Source organism: Oryzias latipes, chromosome 10 (genome assembly GCF_053564925.1).
Source record: "Oryzias latipes strain Hd-rR chromosome 10, Olatipes_Hd-rR_3.1".
In the NCBI taxonomy this organism is placed as follows: domain Eukaryota; kingdom Metazoa; phylum Chordata; class Actinopteri; order Beloniformes; family Adrianichthyidae; genus Oryzias; species Oryzias latipes.
The window spans coordinates 18,472,722-18,496,435 of record NC_136246.1 but is presented as its reverse complement, the minus strand read 5'-3'; the positions used below and the strand labels follow the sequence as shown (position 1 = coordinate 18,496,435).

The 23,714-nt window shown below is 38.3% G+C and overlaps 1 protein-coding gene and 2 pseudogenes across 29 annotated transcripts in view; all 3 read left to right on the top strand.

Annotated features, from left to right (window-relative positions):
* LOC101161365 (protocadherin alpha-C2) overlaps window positions 1-23,714 on the top strand; it is a 177,133-nt gene that overhangs the window by 78,614 nt on the left and 74,805 nt on the right. The window contains exon 2 of one of the 27 annotated variants that reach the window (XM_023959174.2): window positions 3,624-4,239. The exons of 24 other annotated variants lie outside the window; for them this stretch is intronic. In XM_023959174.2, the coding sequence (XP_023814942.1) occupies window positions 3,624-3,626 (3 nt within the window). In that variant the 3' untranslated portion in view covers window positions 3,627-4,239. Of the gene's footprint in view, window positions 1-3,623; window positions 4,240-20,282; window positions 23,701-23,714 lie in introns of those variants that run through there. 2 more of the 27 variants (XM_078954207.1, XM_023959165.2) reach the window with 2 other exon arrangements.
* On the top strand, window positions 13,967-20,616 carry LOC101170852 (protocadherin alpha-8 pseudogene; annotated as a pseudogene). The gene has a single exon (XR_013658555.1). The product of XR_013658555.1 is annotated as a protocadherin alpha-8 pseudogene (transcript).
* On the top strand, window positions 17,612-20,616 carry LOC111948004 (protocadherin alpha-2 pseudogene; annotated as a pseudogene). Its single transcript, XR_013658554.1, has one exon. The product of XR_013658554.1 is annotated as a protocadherin alpha-2 pseudogene (transcript).

Below are 23,714 nucleotides of genomic sequence, written 5' to 3'. Positions count from 1 at the left end.
GTTGAAATTTTGCTCCTGTCAAACCTGCCAGAGTTAATATTAATGCATGCATAATCATTCCCTTATTAAAGTACTTGCTTGAGATCTCTGCATGCTGATGCAGTTGGAAGACATTCACTGGACTGTGAATGGCTGAAGAAGGGAGCGGGTCAGAGAGAGCCTGAGGCGTGTGTGGAGTGAATCACAATGTGCAGCCATTCAGGTAGCGTTATAATATTTTGCCTCAGCATTCATTGCAGGAAGAAAAAATAAGCTGTAAATGTATTTAAAAGTGATCAGATCATTGGCATGTTGGACCAGGACCTAAAAAACAAATTAATTTATAGAGGTTGCAATCAAGCATGTGCTCTGCAAGCTATGAGAAACAAAATCCACAGGCTTCAGAGCACACAATCCCTTTTGACTGACAAAGAAATAGGTCATTTTTTATCCCATGTGAATGAAAGTATGTATGCTAGACTTCTTAGCTGATTCCATCTTGAAATTTGTTTGTTGCCCATAGCAACAAACTGGGTGATCCTCCTCTTGGAGTCTACTGGTTTCCACAGACTAGTGTGCTGACGCGGATCTTAGCAACAGCAGTGAAAGGGAGGGATGAAAGAGAAAAAGAGGGGGAAGGGACGCGCCTTTGCTAAAGCTCATCTGCAGAAATATCATGCCCGTAATCATAAAACCTTTATTTAGGGGAAAACACGTGGCCTACTTTGATGAAATGAACATTTAAAACCAGATGGTGAATGCATGAACATAGTGATGAATTTGGAAATGGCTAAGCTTTTAATTAAATCTATATACTGATGGGGGTAATTTTTTCCTCCTCAAACATCTGGGTCATCTGTAGATTTGCCAGCAAAAAAAAGAGCCAGAAGTACACTGTGTGATTTTAGTTGCAAGACAATGAAGCTGAAAACGAAGGACATATTTAAAGACAGAGCAGCATGAAATATAAATTACAGTCTGAGTGGAGCTTACATACAGGGAGGGGAAGGTTGAGCACAGTCAGAGTTTCATGAAGTCTAGGCTGAAAGGATTATTGCAGCATTTTACCACTTCCTTTGTCCTAGTCCCTTCCATAAATACACATAAACAAGTGTGGGTCTATGTGTGTTTATTGATGTTAATGTGTTTATGCTTGTGTGCGAGTGACAGAAAAAAGCATACATGTTGCTTATTCAGTATGTCACAGCAGCAGCACTTAGCTGTGCCTGGACAGCAGATGCCCACAGAAGACGTGATTAAATATGAACACCTTTCATGAAGCTAACAATTACATTTTAAGCTCACAGGCTCTCACTGTTTCTCAGTTAAAATGCTTTTTTTCTGATACTACTCTTTTATTTTCAAAGTACAAATTTGATAAAACAAACAGATAAGAAGACTAAATTACGTTTGTGCCCAGTACAATTGACAACAATGCTATAGACTTATTTTATACACTCTTCTGGGCAATACTGTGATGTTTATGTGTGTCTTTGCTGTCTAAGCAGATTTGTTAAGAGTCTAAACTCCATTTCTGTTCTACTCTTCATACCCTATGTGAGATTTTTTTAATTTACTGAAAAAATGAATGAAAACAGGATATATAGGATTTCAAAATGTACTTATTATCGCCTCATGACAATTTTTGACCAAAATCAAAGGTTTAGTACTATAAGAAGAATGTAAGAATGATGTTTTGATTTTATCAAGGTATTTTCTGTTAAAGATTCATTTTAGCTTATTCACTGTGGTTCATAATGAAACAGTATTGTAAGTGCTGGAAAGAATCTGATGCTTTCATGGGTTTTAATTTTCCATTTTAATATTTAAATAAGACTTTTGGTGTTATTTCTGGCATAGGTCTCATGTTCTGCTGCATCTTTCTGCCTCCTTGACCCTCATTAGTGCGGAGTATCTGTAGCTCAAGAAGCAGAGAAGCGGTTTGCTGTCTTAAACAAGTTTTCTTAAACGAGTCAGACTAGATCTACAAATTGTATATTATACTTAATTGCTGATATTGGCCAAAATAGGTTTCAGGCTTTACTTTTTCTATAGGTGTCATGAATTACTCTTCTTGCTGCTGTAAATGAATAATCCAGATTTATACATGATTTGTATTTGAGCAAATCCTTAAAAAGCCCAGACAGCGCCTTTGAGCAAAAGCTTTCTTTTTCTGAGGATAATATTTTTGTAAATAAATGGGAGACTAAAACAACAATTTTAATTAAAAGCATTTGATAAATATGCCAAACTTTCCAAATAAGCTTTTAGTAATTGTTTTTTGTCTGCAGATGCTTTTAGATTGACATATACAACTAGACTTCAGCTCTCCATTGAACATTTTTTCCCCTTCCTCTTTTAAACTGAATGTTTTGCTCATATTTACAACCAGCTTTTTCTCTTTTTTCAGAGTGTATTTGTATTTCAAACATTTTTCAGTTTGTAAGATACTGACCTTTATAGTTATTGCAGGCTACTGTGCCATATTTTGCTCGTATAGCACCTGCTGTTCCACGTATGTCCTTTGTTCATCTTTCTGTGCTGTGTAAATCCCAGTTTCTCCAGCTTCTCTGCTTACCCTTCCTTTCCCGCCATTCTGATTTCAGTCTCAGCTTTTCCTTTCACCAGCCATCTCCTCCCCCTTCCCCCACTTGGCCTCCTTTTCTCACTTTCATGCATCTGCCTTTCCTTTCCTTTTGCATGTGCTGCCCTTTGCAGACATCCTCTCCCTGTCTCCATTTGCTCGCCTCTCGATCCACCACATGCATTTTAGCTCAGTGGGGCTGTGCCTCGTGCCTGCAGGGTTGTGAGTGTGGGTGCAGTGTGGGTGCCGCTGTGTCAGTAGGGCAAATTCTCTCTTATTGCTCCAGCTTTGTTTGAGGACGACACAATTCACACTGAGGTCAGCACCAGTGATGCTAATCTAATTTACATACACACACACCCAGTGCTGTACAAGAAAAAAAGCCATCTTCAGTCTTCGCACATATGCACTCATGCTCACACTTGCTGCAGCAGACTCCTCTCATACACCTAACCCTCTTTTTTGAAAGGCACTCTCACAAAGGGAGATGGAGGAAATAATGATAGCAATCAGTTGGTTGATGCTAGTTTTATTTTTACTTTTTTGTTTTGTTTTTACCATATCAAACATTGTAGACTTGTGACAATCTTTTAGCAACCAAAGCGGAGGGCAACAGATGCCAGACATTATTTGAATTTATGCTGAGTATCTTCTTGTTAAATCATAATTACATAAATTATTTATTGAATTCAACATTCCTTATCCATAAAATCACTTTAACCAAAATAACCCCTTATTGATTTTATTGTGTTAAAAAAGAAAATATTTGATTTAACTGAAAAAATAATAGTAACACAGGTGCAAGTATTGTTTTGTTTGGTTTGAAGCGTAAGGCTTCCTATGCTGCACTGCAGTAGTGCACGTGCCTGCTGACATTCACAAGAACGACCTCCTGATTTAACAACACCAAATCACCTGAATGTCTGCACTAAGAAGGTGCTGATGCAGGGACCAGCACAGAGACATTAAGAAGGGACACATGCACACTATCCCCAGACAAAGCAGAAATACTTTCAAAAAATTACTTGCTCTCACCCTTTTTTTTTTTTGTTTCTTTCAGTGATCCATAAGCACACTATCAACCCATGTAACATCAAAACTACAAAAAAGAACATTCAAGAAACAAAACAAGAGATGAGTTTTTGACAACAACATGTATGCTGTGTTTCTGTGTTTGTGTGTAACAACATTTCATGGGAGTCACTTTGGATGAAGCCACAAGCCAGATGCCTACATTACAGTCTCACGTTCCGTACAGTTTTCTTGTGAAACAGTTATGTCTCAGTTAGCGGGGTATATCTTGAGTCTGAATGTCAGAATTTTATTTCAGGATCTGGGGGAAATCTTTAGCTTTCACCTTGAACAAGAAATGTGCAAACATATCCTCCAAGCTAGTTAGATGTTTAATCAGGAACACATTTGAAATATTAATTTGCTGTCTCTCGGTTGTGCTTGAATCAGGGTGACATTCAGGCTGACCTCACCCTTTCTCTCTTCCACTGTTATATAAACCATCCCTTTTTTTTCTTTCTCAGTTCATTAACTCATGGCTGTATATCCTGCTGGACCTGCTCTTTTTAAGCTTAACTGGTAGATGATTCTTGTTAACAAGGAATGTTTATTTAATTAATTGATTTATTTTTAATTGCATTAAAGAAAGTATTTTGCAAATCCAATATTGAAGTGTCACTTTTTGTCTCTTTCATAGATTAGGAGCTCATGGCCCAGGCTTCATTTATCAATATCTAGTCTCTGCCTTCTAATTGTTAGTTACGGTACTTACATAATCATCAGAATATGTTCATAATAATGAAATAAAAATGTGCTTTAATGCTCTGTTGAATTACTTTAAGCACATATTGTTTTTTTGTTTTTTTTCTTAATCAACAGGACTCAGAACAGATGTTGTTTAGTAAAAGTGCTCACAGAGACACAACATCTGGTGCTGTGCTTAGGTCATTAAGGCTGGCCTGGAGGATTGAACTGACTGATGGGTCAGCACGAAGCATCATGTGAAACTGTGGGCCATTAAGTACAAATGCAGAGAAATCTACAATTGGCTGTTGCTGTAAACTGGAATCTGTGAAAGCTTTTTTTTTACGATTTCTAAACAGAAAATGCCTAAACAAGTGAGGAAAATCCAGAGATGACCCTTTAGAGAGTTGGTGAAGCCTTCCTAAGAGGATTGCCCTCCTGCCACAGTATGTTTGCACTGTGCGCCGTGGGGGTAAATGGGGTAAACTGTTACAAATGCCAGATACTTGCCTGATTAATACTGGATGTTGTGTTGATTTCTGCACATGCAAGGCTTGGGATCAGATGCTCTGTCACAGATATACAGTCTCTAGCTGCAGGGTTCATCTTCTCTTGTGACTGTTTCTCTGCTTGTTGATCCTCCTTTGGCAATTTTAGGCAATCTGTTGCTTATTTTTAACAAATAAGGTCTTCCCGTGGTTTTTCTGACATTCTCTGGGGTCTTTGTGTGCTTAAGTGGTTTACTTCGCAAAGTGATGGATATTTTTTTATTTTATTTATTATTATTTTTGGTAGATGCAGTAAATGTGTTTTAAATATTTGAAATTTTATATTTATTGATACAAAATGGGCCGTCCAAACACAAAATTTATATATATATAGTAAATAAGATTAAGTGCTAACATAAAATCACCACACTATATGTAAAGAGTTTAGAAACAGATATTTAAAATTAACAAATGAAAGATGAAACAAAAGTTGCAGTTCTGACAGTTTTAGTTCTGAAACAGAGGTTTTTTTCTTTTTTCTTTTTGTTATTGTTTTTATTCTGTGTTTTTTTTGTTGTTGTTGTTAATGAAACACTATAGATGGCATAGACACCGACAACAGAATTATTGACAAAGCATTTAAGAATATCATAAAATTACAGTAAAATCAAGCCATTTATTAAAAAAGATGCAGTAATAATATTAATGATAATAATAATAACGATGATAATGGTGATAATAAAAAATATTTAATAATATTAAATACCTGCACCAACTTGACCAATTACAAAATACCTTTTGGATGAAGAAAATTAGAATTTGTGATATTATTTTGTTAAACTTTATAATAAAAATAATGCAAATATTTGAATCATGCGCCATTTTCACAAAAACAAAATCACCATTACTTAGATGTGATTTTTCTTTTTTTAATGATTGTCTATCTAACGTCCAGACTTAAGCCTAATTTTCACTGGACATGTTTAAATAATTTTTACTTTCAGTTCGAACTTGGCATGAATAAAAAGATACTACTACTATTACTACTACTACCACTACTACTGCTAATAATAATAATAATAATATTACCAATAATAATTTTCATAACAAAAACAACACCAATAATAAGAATAAACAGTGTGTTATGTCACACAGAGAGTATCTGAAATCACGTGGAGTGAGATTGATCCCCCTGGAGCTCAGAATGTCTTCATATTTATTAGGACAGAAACCATTTGCCTCCTTCTGGTCCTTTTTTTCTGGAATGTGAAACAGTGAGCTGTTCTGAACATTGAGTGAGTCATCTCGTCCCACATGTAGCTTCTCATTTTGTGCAGCTGATCTGTTTATTTTTAGGATGAACCATTTGTCCGAAGAATTAATCAGAATTGTTGCAATATATTGTTCTATCTATGATTGTATCATGATTTATGGCTTAGGACACCCTGTTGCAAACGCGCGTGTTTGCTGTGCTGCGTGAGCACGAGCGAATCCCCCCACTCTGCGTCCTGCAGTCTGATCGTGTAGATGCACAGTATGAATAAAACAAAGGAAGTATGGGTGTGGAACATGAGTGTTAGAGCTGAACGCTTGACTCATAGCTCAGCCCCCCTCCTCCTCTTTTTCTCCTCTTTTGTTCTCTTTATCGCGCAATTTCGTTTTGGACATACTGTTTTACCATTTTAAATCATTTACATTTACAGTTATCCAGTCCCTAATCTTTGCATTTTTCGGGCTTTTCTCCAGATAAAGCCCCTATTTTCTTTGATTTTCTTCATGCCTCTCTTCCTCCTACACATACTGACGTCCTATGGCTGACTTGTTCTTATGCCCTCTCCTGTCGCTTTCTGCAACTGCAATGAGAGGAAATTGTTAAGACTTACAAGCTGTTTTTTTTTCTTTTTCTATTTATTTTCAAATAATTGTCTACTCTCTCCGGTCACTGTGGCTTGCTTGGTTTGCTTGCATGTCATGTGTTTGCTTAAACAGATGTTTATGCTGTCATGCCTTGGTAGTCACCCTTTTGCAGTTGTGCAGGTTTAAAAAAAGACTAGAAATGAAAATAGAGGAAAGTTCTTTAGATGTATAGTAAAACAGTAAATTAAAATGTGACAGCCTCTTATCAAAAAGAAAGAAAGAAAAAAATAGAGCTGTTTTGTTTTTATTATAAAGGAACTTTTTCAAAATGACAGTTTGCTCACAAACTTGATTCCTTTAGAAAAAAATAAATAAATCTGTCAGTGTTTTAACTAAGTATGGATTTAATAATGAAGTTATTTTCAGACAAATAAAATGTTGTTGACTTGGGAGTTATACAAATTGTGCTAGTCATTACGCTTATTAAAAAGTGCCACGATGCTGTGTGCATAGCCATGTGTGCCCTTCAGGCCTTGTCTTGATGCATCATTTTCAGTGTATCCCATTATGTGCTACTGTGTGACGTTCACAAGCTTTGGACAGATGAGCAGTGAGATTTAAAATCAGGCATCAAACAGATTACTCCCACTTTCAATAAAACTAATTTGTTTTAAAAATGCTGCTGAACTCTATAACTGATGGAAAGCAATATGGATGATGAGACATTTCCCTACATGATGAGATGTAGGGAAAAATAGTTTTGTGGAGGCAGGCTTCATGTTGTGAGAAGAAAAGTGATAATGTGGGAGAAAAAAAGAACAAACACAATGCTTGAACAGATTTTTGTTACTACAAAGCAACACTACTTATTACCTTTAGATCTCACTTCTGTAAATGTAACTATTTTTATTTTTACAGAGACTGTGTCATGTGCTGGCCCTTAAACCACACGTTTTGTGCATAACAAGGTTGATTAAAAATGTTGCATCTGGCCTGGATAAAAGCAAAGCAAAGCAGCATTTATAAAGTTCTAAGGCTCAATAAAATAAACCATTTCAAATTATCATTAAAATCTAAAAATTTCAGATATTTAACAACAATATTGGTTACTAAACAAACAAAAAACAAAAAATAACAACAAAAAAAAAACTTAAGTTGCTTTCTTTACCTGGAAGCAGATCAGAAAGCCTGTGACAAACTTGCCTAATATGGAACTTTGAATATGTAATATTTATAGTTTACCAGAAGACATATGTACCATCCTTATCCTTTTCCTACTGTATACCCACTAGGTATTAAATAATCTATGTTTAATGAAAAGGAAATGGCCATGGAGCATCTGTGCTATTTCACGTGTTTAAGTATGGAATAATTTCAGTGCAAGAAATCCCTGCGCTTATTTGACTTGGATTAAGGCTTCTGCACTGTGTGAAAATGATCTAATTCTGATGTTGCTCCTCTAATGCGATTAGTTAAAGTCTTCCTAAGATGCCAAACAGTCAAGCTTTCACAGAAAGAAGCATGTAATGTGAGCTAAACTGTCGTTCACTCTTCAATGGCATGCTTAAAAGTTTGTACTCATGGTATTTACACCATTTTCATTTTTGTCAAATATTTTTTTGCTTAGTTTAATTCCTCCTAACTCAGTGATTCAGCTCCATTTATTTTGTTAAAATTAGAACTATTTGAACATTTTACAACTTTATATAATTTAAAGTTTTACTCGCTGACTCTTTTACAAGCAAATTAAGTAATGAATTGCAAGGAGTTTGCAGGAGTTTACTCATACTTTCAGTAAGAAATATACATAGAACTGAACGATACATTGTTGGACACAAAAAATGAGGAACATTGAAAAAAGGAGAAAAACTAAACAAAACAAGCAATATACAAACTGACAAAGAAACTGACCCTTTTGAGTTTAAATCAATGCACAATTATTTTTGCAAAAAAGAAAACAAATGGCAAAACTTCATATGACAGAATAATAAGCAGGCATGTTTTTAGTTTTAATGTGTGGTTATTAATCCCTCCAAAATAGCTCATCCATAAAATCAAATGTTTCTTCTTTGTCTAAAGCCCATCCATTTGACATCTTTTGGATACTGGTGAGATGAAGATGTCGGATCTATTCTTGTAAACCTGCAGCACAGGCTTAAATGATTTATTAACTTTTAATTATTTCTTAACTGGCCATCGTTACACAGCACATAAACATCCCAACTAAGAACATTTCAGCCTTTTCTGACATAAAACTCTCTGCAGGCCAGCACTCTCTTCTATTATTCATTGTTTTTTTTTTTATAGAAATGGGTCATGCCCAGCACAGCAGACTTTTACCTGCAATCCACTTCAGGACTTCCTGCTGCACAGGAAACTGCATTAACAGGTGAAACAAAAAAGCATTTAAAGAGTCTCTGGTGAGATAGTATACTCAGATGAACAATCAGTAACAGAAAATATTGTTTTTTTGAGTGTGTCTTCCAGAATTTTCAGCTCCACCTGACATAGTCTTCTCGTTATCTTTTCCTGTCAGCTTTAATATGTATCAGCTGGATAAGAGTGTGCAGAAATACAGCCCATTTAATCTATTTTCCCATCAGAGACAGATGCCGTCTTCATTTCCGCAGACAGTGCACCGGTGCAGCAGATACTCAGACAGCTCATGTTGCTATTTAACTGATGCAATTTCTACTGCTGTAAAGAATCCTCTCGCCAGTTTCTAGCATCCACATATCCGTCTTCAAATGTAAAAGCTCCTTTGCAAAACAAAGAGAGAACAGGGAGGCTCCCTCTTGTGGAGAAACACATGAACTACTCATTACTTCCTCTGTGTTTGTGTGTCAGTACATTCATTTATTTACGATGTTGTCACTTTGTCTGTGAAATGTACTGACTAGTACCATTATTGAGCCTATGGTATCAGTATTGATCCATATATAGCAAGTACTGTCCCATTTCCAAGTCTTGATTTAAGCCATGCAGAGTGAAAAGCCTCCTCCCCAGAGGGCTGTTTGCTTGACAAATCTGGGTTATCCATGTCTCACTATGTAACTAGATTTGATCTTAATCTCAGTAAAAACGATTTTTTTTTCACCTGGAAAGTGAAAGATAAAAGAGGAATTCGGAGTGATTGTAGGAAGGATTTTATTGTCATGAAATAAATATTCAAAAATTTTACAAATCTTATTTTAGTAAAGCTAAAAGTTTGACTTCTAAAAAATGAGTAGTAATATTAAGGGAATTGTGTTAATACGGTGGGGTTTTCTAGAATTGGATGTAGAGAAAGGCACAGACAGAGGTGGCTGCATCTCCATGGATACAAGAGGAAGATAGTAAATCAATTATATGTGCTCACTGTGAAAGAGTGGATCTATCAGATGGACTCTGCCTTTGTCACTAGGCATGATATTTAGCCAATCAGAGTGTGCATTACAGTCTTACTGACACCAGCTGTCCAGTCAAATGTTTTGTTACAATTACTGTTACGAAAGCTCAGTGTGGATCCTCCTCTTATTGACCACTTCAGATAATAATCTTTATGTACAATATAAGGAAACAACTGCTACTGCAAAGCTCTTAACTGGTGTACATGTTTAAAAACTAAACTTTCAGCAGTTCAGGAAACATCAAATCCAGCCTTTTGTGTCTCTTCTCACACCCCTCTATTTCTCTTGCATGTAAATCACATCAATGATTCAGCTGTGTATGTCCACAAAAGCCACACTGGCTGTGGTTGTCACTTGTCACTTTCTGATGACAGTTCCTAAAGCATCTCATATCTGCTGTGATACATTTTAAATCAAACATGACACTCTTGAAAAAGCCAAATGATCTATGCTATATCACTTCATGATCGATTGATATCTTCTAAGGCTAAAGAAGCGTCAAATTTATCTTTTTAATTTGTTTTTTTCTCAGAAGATGAATTGCATTGTTGGACATCATAGGGCTGTTACTTTCCCAAAATGATGTTGCACGCAATGTGAGTGTAACACTCTGGAATGTGCCTGTGCTTCTGTGTGTTTAAGCACGCTCCATATTGCTGTGTCCTGGTTTTCATCTTGTTCCGGCTCATGTTTTCGTGGACCCGCCCCTGTCCTACTTATTCCAAAAACAAGTGCAGATTTGGCAATAAATGATTAAGTAGTAGTTGGATTAACCACTGAAGCTTATTCGATTCCCCTGCCTTCTTTTTGACTCCTTGTCTCCCTGCATGTCCCATGAATCATCTTACAAAGTTGTTTTTTTTGCTCTGTGTTTGAACATAAATAGTTGCAACCATAGTAATGCAGATCATGTGTGCAGTTCATTTTATAGAAAGAGTTTGTTTGCTAGTTTCCCTATTTCTTAGTGAAAAAAATGTATGATACTTTTTTCAAGCTTTTTTTTTTTTTAATCAAACCTTTTGTTCATTGTTGTGCATTTCTATCTGTATTGAGGATTTTTTGCATCTTTATAAAAACTAAACTCTCCATAAGCCATAAGACAAGTGCTTCTCAAAGAAAAGGTTATATGAAACAAAGACAAGCTGAGAAATAAAGTGACAGAAAAACACCTGCACACAAATTAAAGGCAGTGAGTTTTGGACAGAATTGCACAAAAATAACAGAATGCCCTCTTGTGTCTTAATTAGCACTAATCCACACAAAAAACAAACAAACAAAAAAAAAACCTGAAATGTCATCCAAATCACGTCAGCACAGCCTCATAGCACAGGCTCACCAGAGTGCAGAGGGTCTGGCATGGCAGAATGCAAAGGTCACACTCTCTTGGGGGTTGTGAGAGCAGAAAAAAGTGGGTTTGACAGCTGAACTGCTGTCATAGTGGATGTCACAGTTCTACATTCTCACTGTGATTAATCCACATGCAGTGAAGGACAGCATATTCCCCTATCCAGTAAACTATAAATTGTTTTGCTGAACAGACGTGTGAGTCTTTAGATGCCTGTAACTGACATCTGATCAGATTCAATAACCTAAAATTTAATTTGGTTTCAAATATCTTTTATTGATGCATTGTTTTACATAACTTTGATTTTAAATGCTAAATAGACATTACACAGTCTGCAGACATGATAATGGGTGTTTATGTATTTGTGCCTGTGCATCATTTTTCTGCTACTGCAAGTGACGTTGCTATGGAGACGAAAGAGCAGTGCGGAAGGAGAAAAACAGAAAGAAAGGAGAATCAGCCTTGAAGGGTGTTCACGTATCTCCCCTCCCCCCGTGTACTCACTCTCTCTTGAACCGTACACGCCCTTCTAAAACATGCACGAATATATGCTATTTTCAGTGCCAAAACACTACTAAAAAATGAGAACATGATAAGATGAATGCAGAAAACTAAATATGGGGAAAAAAGCCTTTTAAAAATGCAAAGACCACGCCTAATGTGCCCTGCTGGCTGCTTCTGCACATGCAACTAGCTTTCTGCTTTTCTCTACTCAGCCACTTTCATCCTGACATGCACACTTCCTGCAGTTTCTCCTCACTAAGCTTTTTCTTCTTCTCCAACAACAGTAAACTCAACTAAATGAAAGGAAATCTGGGTTAACTTTAGATTGATTGTGTAGTTTAGATTATTTATTTTTACAAACACCAATTAATTCACAATTAATAATTAATAACATTGACTTATCATGGTTTCAGGGAAGATAGATTTGTTTGATGTGTTAAAGGTTTATTCATGACATGCAAATAATAATTCCATAAAGACTGACTTGATTTTTTTTTTGTCAAATAAAGCAGACATATAAATTTCCATATTATTTAATTTAGTTTTCGTTTGGGGATGCACTGATGGGGAGTGGTTAGCGCTTTTGCCTCACAGCGAGAAGGCCCTGGTTCAAATCCCACCTGGGACCTTTCTGTGTGGAGTTTACATGTGTTCCTTGTGCATGCGTGTGTTCTCCGGGTACTCCGACTTCCTCCCACAGTACAAAACATGCTTCATTTGTTGATTGATTACTCTAAATTTAGGTGTGACTATGAGTGTGCATGGGTGTGTGATTGTGTGACACTGCAAAAGGCTGGCAACAGTATAGGCTCTGGCAGCCCTGTGACAGCCTTGTGAAAGGGACAGAGCAGGTCAAAGAGATAGATAAATCTATTTTTCATTTGTCAATAAACTATTTCTTGGTCATCTAATCACTTTGCCTACTTATATTTCTATTAAAGAGGCTACTGCAAATACAAACACTTATCTTTTGTTTAGCTGTAAAAGCAGATATGAAATCGTTTTAGTATCTGGAAAGAAGTCAGAGTGACAAAAAAAACACACATGCACATAGAGAACATGCAAACTCCACACATATTACTTTATTAGAAAGATAATCCAGAATTAAATCCCAAAGGGCTGCTGTATAGTGTGACCTATAAATCCACGAATCAGTGGATTTCACTGCAGGTCATCAAGGTTTGGAGGACCAGGTGGTGTATTTGTGTGTGTGTGCGTGTGCATGCCTGCATGGAGGGTACATTGCTAATATACATTAGCAAAATTAGCACATTAATCATCAATTGTGAGTCATTTCTGTTACTGCATTTGACAGCTTACAGATGAATGGAACTGTTACACTGTTAGATTTGTTTTTCCTCTCAGGCTGAAGCTTAGTTCTGGGATTATAATAAAGGGAATGTTTGTAATCATGTGACTGCTGTCTCTCTTGGGACATAGAATGAAATGCTCCAAACTAAACCACTCAGTGATTGGATCTGTGTGTCTGTGAATGACAAAAGAAAAGTTGAGGACTTTCATTTCCAAAATCCAAGATGAAATTGAATTAAATAGAGAGTAACTGAACAGTATGGATAGAAAATAGATTTAAGGCTTAAATGTCTCAGGGAACAAAAATTGGTTAAACATCTTATAGCCAACAACATTGATTAAAGCATTTATAATTTACCCCATTGTGGGAAAGGCATTTTGTTACTTTAGGTCATGAATAAATATAAAAAAATGAATGAATTTTGGACTTGTCTTTGACTTCTTTAAACATTGTTAATGTCAATATAGCTGTTTTAAAGTGTTACTGCCCCCCCCCCCCACACACACACACACACTTTGGTGCTACATTCCATTGTAACACACTCTTTAAAATTAGATGTGATCTCTACCATTTATTTTTAGATTTTTAATTTATATGTATTATGTTTCTAAGATATGTATTATATTAATATATAATGCTATTATTATAAATGCAGTTTCCTTATTTCTCCACGCGGCGCCGCTGTTGATCCATCATAAGCAGCAGCTCAGCTGCTTCATAAAATGAAGCTCCTCCTGTTTTTTAGGAGTACATCTCCTCATTCTTTGTTATAAAGACACAGAGGGTGGTGGAAGAAACACGTTAACATAATACATCAAGCTTAAAGCTTTTATTGTATTTGCTTTTTTCATTTTTATTATTTGGAGCATCATTTGATCTCTGACTCTAGAAAGGAAATGAATTTTGCTTTTGAAAGGAACAATTCTGGGATGTATTTATGGATTTTTCTGCTGAAATGTTGCTGCCAAATGGTGGCTGGGCAGCTCTCTTATTCCGTCTTTGAGGAGGTAGACCCAGGGACTTCTGTTGGGAATATCGCAAAGGATCTAAACCTCAGTCCACAGGATTTGGAATCCCGCATGTTTCAGATTGTTGCTGGATCTAAGGAAAAATTGTTTGAGGTAAATCTTAAAACTGGAATTCTCTTTGTGGCTAAGAGAATAGACAGAGAAGAGCTGTGCTCAGAACAGCTCAAATGCCAGCTCAGTCTGGAAGCTGTGATAAATAACCCTTTGAAGCTATATCGGATTGAACTACAAATTGTAGATGTAAACGACAACGCGCCTTTATTTTCATCCAAACAGCAACATTTATATATAGCAGAGAGTACTTTACCCGGAGTGAAGTTCGCGTTGTCTGAAGCAGCTGATGCTGATGTAGGGAAGAATGGCGTCAATACATACAAATTAAGTCAGAACCAACATTTTTCTTTGGCCGTGCACAAAGCAGGCGGCAGTGTGTCTGCAGAGTTAGTGCTGCAGAGAGCGCTGGATAGAGAGAGGCAGCCGGTCATAACCCTGACACTAACGGCAGTGGACGGGGGAACTCCTGCAAAAACTGGGACCTCACAGCTCGTTATTAACGTCTTAGATAATAATGACAATATTCCAATTTTCAGTGACTCCCTGTATAAAACAAAAGTTTACGAAAACACGCCTTTGGGCACTACCGTAATTGTTGTGAACGCGACGGACGCAGATGAGGGATCAAACGGTGACGTCATGTATTCACTAAGAAGCAGGGATCAGGATCACATACTGGATGCGTTTGAAATCGAAATCGAAACAGGTGTCATTAAAATCAAAGGCAACATAGACTTTGAGGAGAGAAAGGCGTTTGAGATCCGCGTGGAAGCCAGCGACAAAGGCCAGCCCCCCATGTCTGCCCACTGCAAGGTGCTGGTGGAAGTCGTGGACGTAAATGACAATCCTCCTACAGTCACGGTGACGTCACTACATGCCACAGTAAGAGAGGACGCAGCAGCGGGCACCGTGGTTGCGCTCGTGTCGGTTCTTGATGAAGATGGTGGAGAAAACGGTGACGTTGAGGTCCACGTTAAAGGCGAAGTCCCGTTCAAACTCGAAACAAACTACAAAAACCATTACTCGTTGTCGGTTAATGGACAGCTGGACAGGGAGACCGTGTCGTTTTATAACGTCACTATTGTCGCGCATGATAAAGGGAGTCCGCCTCTTTCCAGCACAAGTGTCCTGCCTATACGAATTTCTGATGTAAATGATAACGCACCACTTTTTCAAAATTCTATAATAGATATTTATGTTAAAGAGAACAGTGCAGTGGGGGCAGTTCTTAAAACCGTAACTGCATATGACACTGACACTGAGGAAAATGGGCAGATTAAATACTCTTTAATACAAATCGATCATAAAAATCCATCTCAAGTTAACATCAACTCAGACACGGGAGAAATCATTTCTATAAAGTCTTTTGATTATGAGAAGTTGAAAACATTCCAGTTCAAAGTCCAGGCCACAGACTCTGGAGTTCCTCCGCTCAGCAGCAACGTGACTGTGAACGTTTTTGTTCTGGATGAAAATGACAACAGTCCCTCCATTCTTGCTCCTTACTCTGAGCACGGCTCCGTGAACAGTGAGAATATCCCATATTCTGCTGAAGCGGGATACTTTGTGGCAAAGATCAGGGCTGTGGACCCAGACTCTGGATACAATGCGCTGCTTTCTTATCACCTGTCTGAGGCCAAAGGAAACAACCTGTTCAGGATTGGAACCAGCAGCGGGGAGATCAGGACTAAGAGGAGAATGAGCGACAATGACCTGAAAAGTCACCCCTTGCTGGTGCTGGTTTCTGATAACGGAGAACCTTCTCTGTCAGCTACTGTGTCTATTGAGGTGGTGGTGCTGGAAAGCACCGCTGACATGCAGACTCCGTTCAGACACGTACCTCAAAAGGAGGACAGCTTCTCGGATTTGAACCTGTACCTGCTGATCGCCATAGTGTCGGTGTCCGTCATCTTTCTGCTGAGTCTCATCAGTCTGATGGCTGTCAGATGCCACAGGACAGACGGAAGTTTCAGCAGGTACAGTGCTCCAATGATCACCACCCACCCTGACGGGAGCTGGTCTTACTCAAAAGCTACTCAGCAGTACGACGTGTGTTTCAGTTCAGACACACTCAAGAGTGACATGGTGGTTTTCCCCGCACCGTTTCCTCCTGTAGATGCAGAACTGATCAGTATAAACGGAGCAGACACTTTTACCAGAACTCAGACTTTACCCAACTCAGAGAAGGTAAGAACATATATTTTATAACACATCTTAAATTTCCATAAAAACTTACTTTACTAAAAAAATAGTTTGTTTTTGTATTTTGATATCATTTTACAAAATTAAAAATTATACTGTATATATTATTTTTTTTTATTTTCATCCTGTTTTATTTTTCTTTAGTTAAAAGAAACATTTTTTGAAAATTTAGCCAAGTGCTGAAAATTTGAGACTGTCCAAGGTGCTGAAATGGTGTTTGCACGAGGTTTAATAACGTTTTTTTCTGATCATTGTTCTACATTATCCACATTTATAACAAGTTTGCATTTGTCATTTATGTTTCTGTTTACAAATCTATAATTATTTAATATAAAATTTGCATGCACCAATTGCTATTTGGTAATAAGGATTTAAGTTGCTTAGTCAATAAATAATTTATGGAGCTCAGATTTGTGTTAATAATACAAAAATAGCATTCAAAAAATAATCTAAAGTTTTTTTTACTTTTTATTTGTCTCCCATGTTCCTTAAAATATGTTTTGTCCCTAATATACACGAGCATTGTCAGGATCAACAGTCACTACTGAATAATAATTTGGTTTTGTGTGTTCAGAGTGTGTAATTGAGGATTTTGTTAAATAGGTTAGCGTGCATGTAACAGGTCATATGCAGGAGTCAAGTCAGGAGACTTGAAGTAGAAAAAGAACAGGGATAGGAAATCAAGACTGGCTGGACTATTCATCAAACTGAATGTGGGCAGCAAACAGATGACGTATTGAAGGAGTGAGCTAAGGTATTGAGTACGCTCATTTCAAAATTGCAGCATGTGGTCTCGTGCGGGATCATATTCGTATGCATCCCAGTTTAATGGGACTATCTTAACAGTATAACTGTTTTCGGTGAGGTGATTTCTCTTAAAAATAAAAATTAGTTTATTTTAGTGTCCACATGGAGGCGTTATAGACCGTCACTTTGGGCTGGCTGCTCGTAATCTGCAGCTCCTCCCAGATTCACAGGATGAATATTTCTCAGGCGATCAAGACAAAGAAACGAAAAAAGGGAGCGAGAAAGACTCGGCGGAGATTATTTGTGCTACGTTTGAATCAATAGATTCTTGTTTTTAAAGGAAACCGGTTTCTTTTTTTCATTCTGGATGTATAGAATTATGCTTTTCCCGGACAGATCGAGGGCTTTGTGGATTTATTATGTCGTCGCTCTGCTTGGTTGTTTCTGGGAAGCGATTTCTGGTCAGCTGTCTTACTCCGTTTCAGAGGAAGCAAATCTGGGGACTTTTGTTGGAAATGTGGCCAAAGATTTAAACCTAAACGTGCAGGATTTGCAGTCGCGCATGTTCCAGATTGTTGCGGGATCAAAGAAAAAGTATTTTGAGGTAAATCTAAAGACCGGTGCGCTTTACGTGTGCAAGAGAATAGACAGAGAGGAGCTCTGCGGCCATGAAGCCAAATGTTCAATTACTGTAGAAGCGGTGATTAATAATCCTCTCAAACTGTACCGCATAGAAATCTCAATTTTAGATGTAAATGATAATTCCCCATCATTTCTCAGCAAGTTACAAACAATGAACATTAGTGAAAACACGGCAAATGGCGCACAATTTCCCATCCATCCTGCTCACGACGCAGACGTCGGGAAAAACGCAATCAACAGCTACAAACTGAGTCCAAATGAATATTTTTCTCTGGAAACACACAAAGGAGGAAGTGTATCGCCCGAACTTGTACTTAAAAAATCATTAGACAGAGAAAAACAATCAGTGGTTCAGCTCACTCTAACTGCTGTAGATGACGGAACTCCTCCTAAATCGGGCACAATGGTGATCCTAGTAAACGTTCTTGACATAAATGATAACCCCCCTGTTTTTACGCAAGTGCTGTATAAAGCGACAGTAAGAGAAAATGTCAAAGTTGGCACATCTTTGATAACATTAAATGCAACTGATGTAGACGCAGGATCCAATGGACAAGTTTCATATTCATTCAGTAAAGTGGGTCAAGAAAAGCAAACAGAACTTTTTGAAATAGATGAAAAAACGGGCACAGTAAGAAACAAAAAGAATATTGACTTTGAGGAAAATAACGCTTTTGAAATTCAAGTGCAAGCCAGTGACGGAGCTTCTTCTCCTCTGACTTCACATTCAAAATTATTAATTGAAGTTGTAGATGTTAATGACAATGCTCCAGAAATTTCTGTCACTTCCCTTTTAAGCTCTGTCAAAGAGGACGTGAGCACTGGTACTGCCATCGCTCTCGTGTCCGTGTTTGACAAAGACAGCGGAAAAAATGGAATGGTCACATGTAAAATCTCCAATGACGTCCCTTTTAAATTAGAAAACAATTATAAAAACTACTACTCGTTAGTAGTGGACGGTGAGCTGGACAGAGAGATTGCTCCTCAATACAATATAAGCATCACCGCTGCAGATGAAGGGAGACCTCCTCTGTCCAGCACGAGTGTGATTCATGTTCAAGTGTCAGACATTAATGACAACAGACCTCTGTTCACAGAAAACATCGTAAACATATTTATGAAGGAAAACAGTCCATCAGGAAGCGTTTTGAAAACAGTGTCAGCAGTTGATGCAGACATTGAACAAAATGGGCGGGTGACCTATTCACTTTTACATACCAACATTAACTCAATGCCACTGTCCACTATGATAAATATCCGGTCAGAAACAGGAGAAATAATCAGCCTTCAGTCATTTGACTATGAGAATTTGAAAACATTCCAGTTCAAAGTCCAGGCCACAGACTCTGGAGTTCCTCCGCTCAGCAGCAACGTGACTGTGAACGTTTTTGTTCTGGATGAAAATGACAACAGTCCCTCCATTCTTGCTCCTTACTCTGAGCACGGCTCCGTTAACAGCGAGAACATCCCATATTCTGCTGAAGCGGGATACTTTGTTGCCAAGATCAGGGCTGTGGACCCAGACTCTGGATACAATGCACTGCTTTCTTATCACCTGTCTGAGCCCAAAGGAAACAACCTGTTCAGGATTGGAACCAGCAGCGGGGAGATCAGGACTAAGAGGAGAATGAGCGACAATGACCTGAAAAGTCACCCCTTGCTGGTGCTGGTTTCTGATAACGGAGAACCTTCTCTGTCAGCTACTGTGTCTATTGAGGTGGTGGTGCTGGAAAGCACCGCTGACATGCAGACTCCGTTCAGACACGTGCCTCTAAAGGAGGACAGCTTCTCGGATTTGAACCTGTACCTGCTGATCGCCATAGTGTCGGTGTCCGTCATCTTTCTGCTGAGTCTCATCAGTCTGATGGCTGTCAGATGCCACAGGACAGACGGAAGTTTCAGCAGATACAGCGCTCCAATGATCACCACCCACCCTGACGGGAGCTGGTCTTACTCAAAAGCTACTCAGCAGTACGACGTGTGTTTCAGTTCGGACACACTCAAGAGTGACGTGGTGGTTTTCCCAGCACCGTTTCCTCCTGTAGATGCAGAACTGATCAGTATAAACGGAGCAGACACTTTTACCAGAACTCAGACTTTACCCAACTCAGAGAAGGTAAGAACATCATTTGAATAACTTGTTTCAAAACAATAAGAATACGACTTTTCACCAAACATTGCCCTTTTTATGTTCAGGCATTTTTTTGGTTCAAGTTTACCTCAACATCTTTATTACGATAGAAAGCAATAATATTTCTTTTAATTTTAATCATGCTTAATTTGTTTTTTACTTTGTCCTTAGAACGAAAGCCTTATTTCTCCCAAAAGGTCAGCCCCCTAACAACTGTTTGCTGTCCAAGGTGCTGAAATCATGTTAACATTAACAGGCGTTTTGGCTTTTTTTTTTTTTTTAACATTCCCTTCCGTTAAACAAAGAAAATTTAATGATAGGATGATTTAAATAAGATTTTACAGTCACTTCTACAAACACTTGCAAAAACATAGAAATATGTCATTTTAGTTTAAGATTTGGCAAACATTAAAATAAGTCAAACTTGTGTGACTGTTTGAATCTGGTTACATTGGGTTAGATTTTAGTAAGGAATTCATGATTAAGTTACATTGACCGACCGCGCATTGCATTTATCATGAGGAATTACGTACAACAGATGTATTTGGAGGTAGTAATCATTTAACTTCACTAGCAATAAAAGTGATATCAAGTCGTTAGTGCTGGTCATTTTTTTTTTTTTTTTGGTTGTCTTACTTGTTTTTGTTAATTTAAGTGCCAATTATAAGTCATTTGTTTATTTCACATGTGAATTTATTAATAAATGGACTCTCAATCTAATAATGAGGGAGAATAATAAGGACAGTGTTTACGAGAGAATGTTCAACGTATTTGTGAATAGCGTGAATTTTGAAGTTTTTGTTGCCGCCAACAAATTTGTATGTTTATTTTTGTTTGTTTTTTAATAGAGTTTTAGACCTTGCTGTTTTATTCTTCTTTACACTTTAATAGTACTGTGTTATTGATTTACATATTTTCTAATACGAAACTTTTTTAACAGGCTAGACACATCAATAAACACTTTCTCACAATTAAAAGGCGCATACTAATTTACACATTTTACGGTTTAGCTGGCAAGAAACACTGTGTGATTGGTAGAATTGTCCGTACCGTGTAGTTCTACTTATCGTCCACACAGGGACGTCGTAGACCATCACATTTTATTCTGCTTTCGTGGGTCTCGGCTTTTCCCAGGCTGAGCGGATATTATTTCTCATTCGTTTGAGACAAAGAGACGGAGACGGAGAACAGAAGACGTCGTGACGAGGCTTCCCGATTTGATTACAAATGTATTGATTTCCTTAAAAAGATCCAACATTTTCTGTTTTTTTTTTCCTTCCAATGAGGGAATCTGGATGTATGGAATTATGCTTTTCCCGGACAGATCGAGCGCTATGTGGATTTATGTCGTCGCTCTGCTTGTTTTTTTCTGGGAAGCGGTTTCTGCTCAACCGTCTTATTCCGTTCCAGAGGAGGCTAATCTGGGGACTGTTGTTGGAAATGTCGCCAAAGATTTAAACCTAAACGTGCAGGATTTGCAGACGCGCATGTTCCAGATTGTTGCGGGATCTAAGAGAAAGTATTTTGAGGTAAATCTAAAGACTGGTGCGCTTTACGTGTGCGAGAAAATAGACAGAGAGGAGCTCTGCGGCAATGAAGCGAAATGTTCAATTACTGTAGAAGCCGTGATTAACAATCCTCTCAAACTGTACCGCATTGAGATCTTGATCTTAGATGTAAATGATCATTCTCCCGTATTTCAAAGTGAATCTCAACGGATCAACATTAGTGAAAGTACATCAGCAGGGAAAAGGTTTCGTTTGCATTCAGCTGAAGATGCAGATTATGAAAGAAATTCGGTGACTGCCTATAAACTGAGCCCGAATGAATATTTTTCTCTTGTAAGGCACAAGGGGGAGAACACGGTCCCTGAACTGGTTCTTCAAAAATCTTTAGACAGAGAAAATGAATCATTGATTCATCTAACATTGACTGCCATTGACGGGGGAACTCCCCCTAAATCTGGAACAATGAATATAATAGTGAATGTTTTGGACATCAATGACAATGCTCCTGTTTTTAGCCAATCACTGTATAAAGCCAGTGTGCAGGAGAATGTTAAAAAAGGCACAACAATCATAACATTAAACGCAACAGATTTAGATTCAGGGCTTAATGGACAGGTCTCATACTCATTCAGTGAAGTGGGCCGAGGGAAACAAGCTGACATCTTTCAAATAGATGAAAAAACTGGTATTGTTACAAATATAAAGAACATTGACTTTGAAGAGGACAGTGCTTTTGAGATTCTGGTGCAGGCCAGTGATAATTCTCTCTCACCAATGACATCTGATGCTAAATTATTAATAGAAGTTGTAGATGTTAATGACAATGCTCCAGAAATTTCTGTCACTTCACTTTTAAACTCTGTCAAAGAGGACGTGAGCACTGGGACTGCCATCGCTCTCGTGTCCGTGTTGGACAAAGACAGCGGAAAAAACGGGATGGTCACGTGTAAAATCTCCAATGACGTCCCTTTTAAATTAGAAAACAATTATAAAAACTACTACTCGTTAGTGGTGGACGGTGAGCTGGACAGAGAGATTGCTCCTCAATACAATATAAGCATCACCGCTGCAGATGAGGGGAAACCTCCTCTGTCCAGCACGAGTGTGATTCATGTTCAAGTGTCAGACATTAATGACAACAGACCTCTGTTCACAGAAAACATCGTAAACATATTTATGAAGGAAAACAGTCCATCAGGAAGCGTTTTGAAAACAGTGTCAGCAGTTGATGCAGACATCGAACAAAATGGGCGGGTGACCTATTCACTTTTACATACCAACATTAACTCAATGCCACTGTCCACTATGATAAATATCCGTTCAGAAACGGGAGAAATAATCAGCCTTCAGTCTTTTGACTATGAGAAGTTGAAAACGTTCCAGTTCAAAGTTCAGGCCACAGACTCTGGTGTTCCTCCGCTCAGCAGCAATGTGACTGTGAACGTTTTTGTTCTGGATGAAAATGACAACAGTCCCTCCATTCTTGCTCCTTACTCTGAGCACGGCTCCGTTAACAGCGAGAACATCCCATATCCTGCTGAAGCGGGATACTTTGTGGCAAAGATCAGGGCTGTGGACCCAGACTCTGGATACAATGCGCTGCTCTCTTATCACCTGTCTGAGCCCAAAGGAAACAACCTGTTCAGGATTGGAACCAGCAGCGGGGAGATCAGGACTAAGAGGAGAATGAGCGACAATGACCTGAAAAGTCACCCCTTGCTGGTGCTGGTTTCTGATAACGGGGAACCTTCTCTGTCAGCTACTGTGTCTATTGAGGTGGTGGTGCTGGAAAGCACCGCTGACATGCAGACTCCGTTCAGACACGTGCCTCTAAAGGAGGACAGCTTCTCGGATTTGAACCTGTACCTGCTGATCGCCATAGTGTCGGTGTCCGTCATCTTTCTGCTGAGTCTCATCAGTCTAACGGCTGTCAGATGCCACAGGACAGACGGAAGTTTCAGCAGATACAGCGCTCCAATGATCACCACCCACCCTGACGGGAGCTGGTCTTACTCGAAAGCTACTCAGCAGTACGACGTGTGTTTCAGTTCGGACACACTCAAGAGTGACGTGGTGGTTTTCCCCGCACCGTTTCCTCCTGTAGATGCAGAACTGATCAGTATAAACGGAGCAGACACTTTTACCAGAACTCAGACTTTACCCAACTCAGACAAGGTAAGATAAATTTC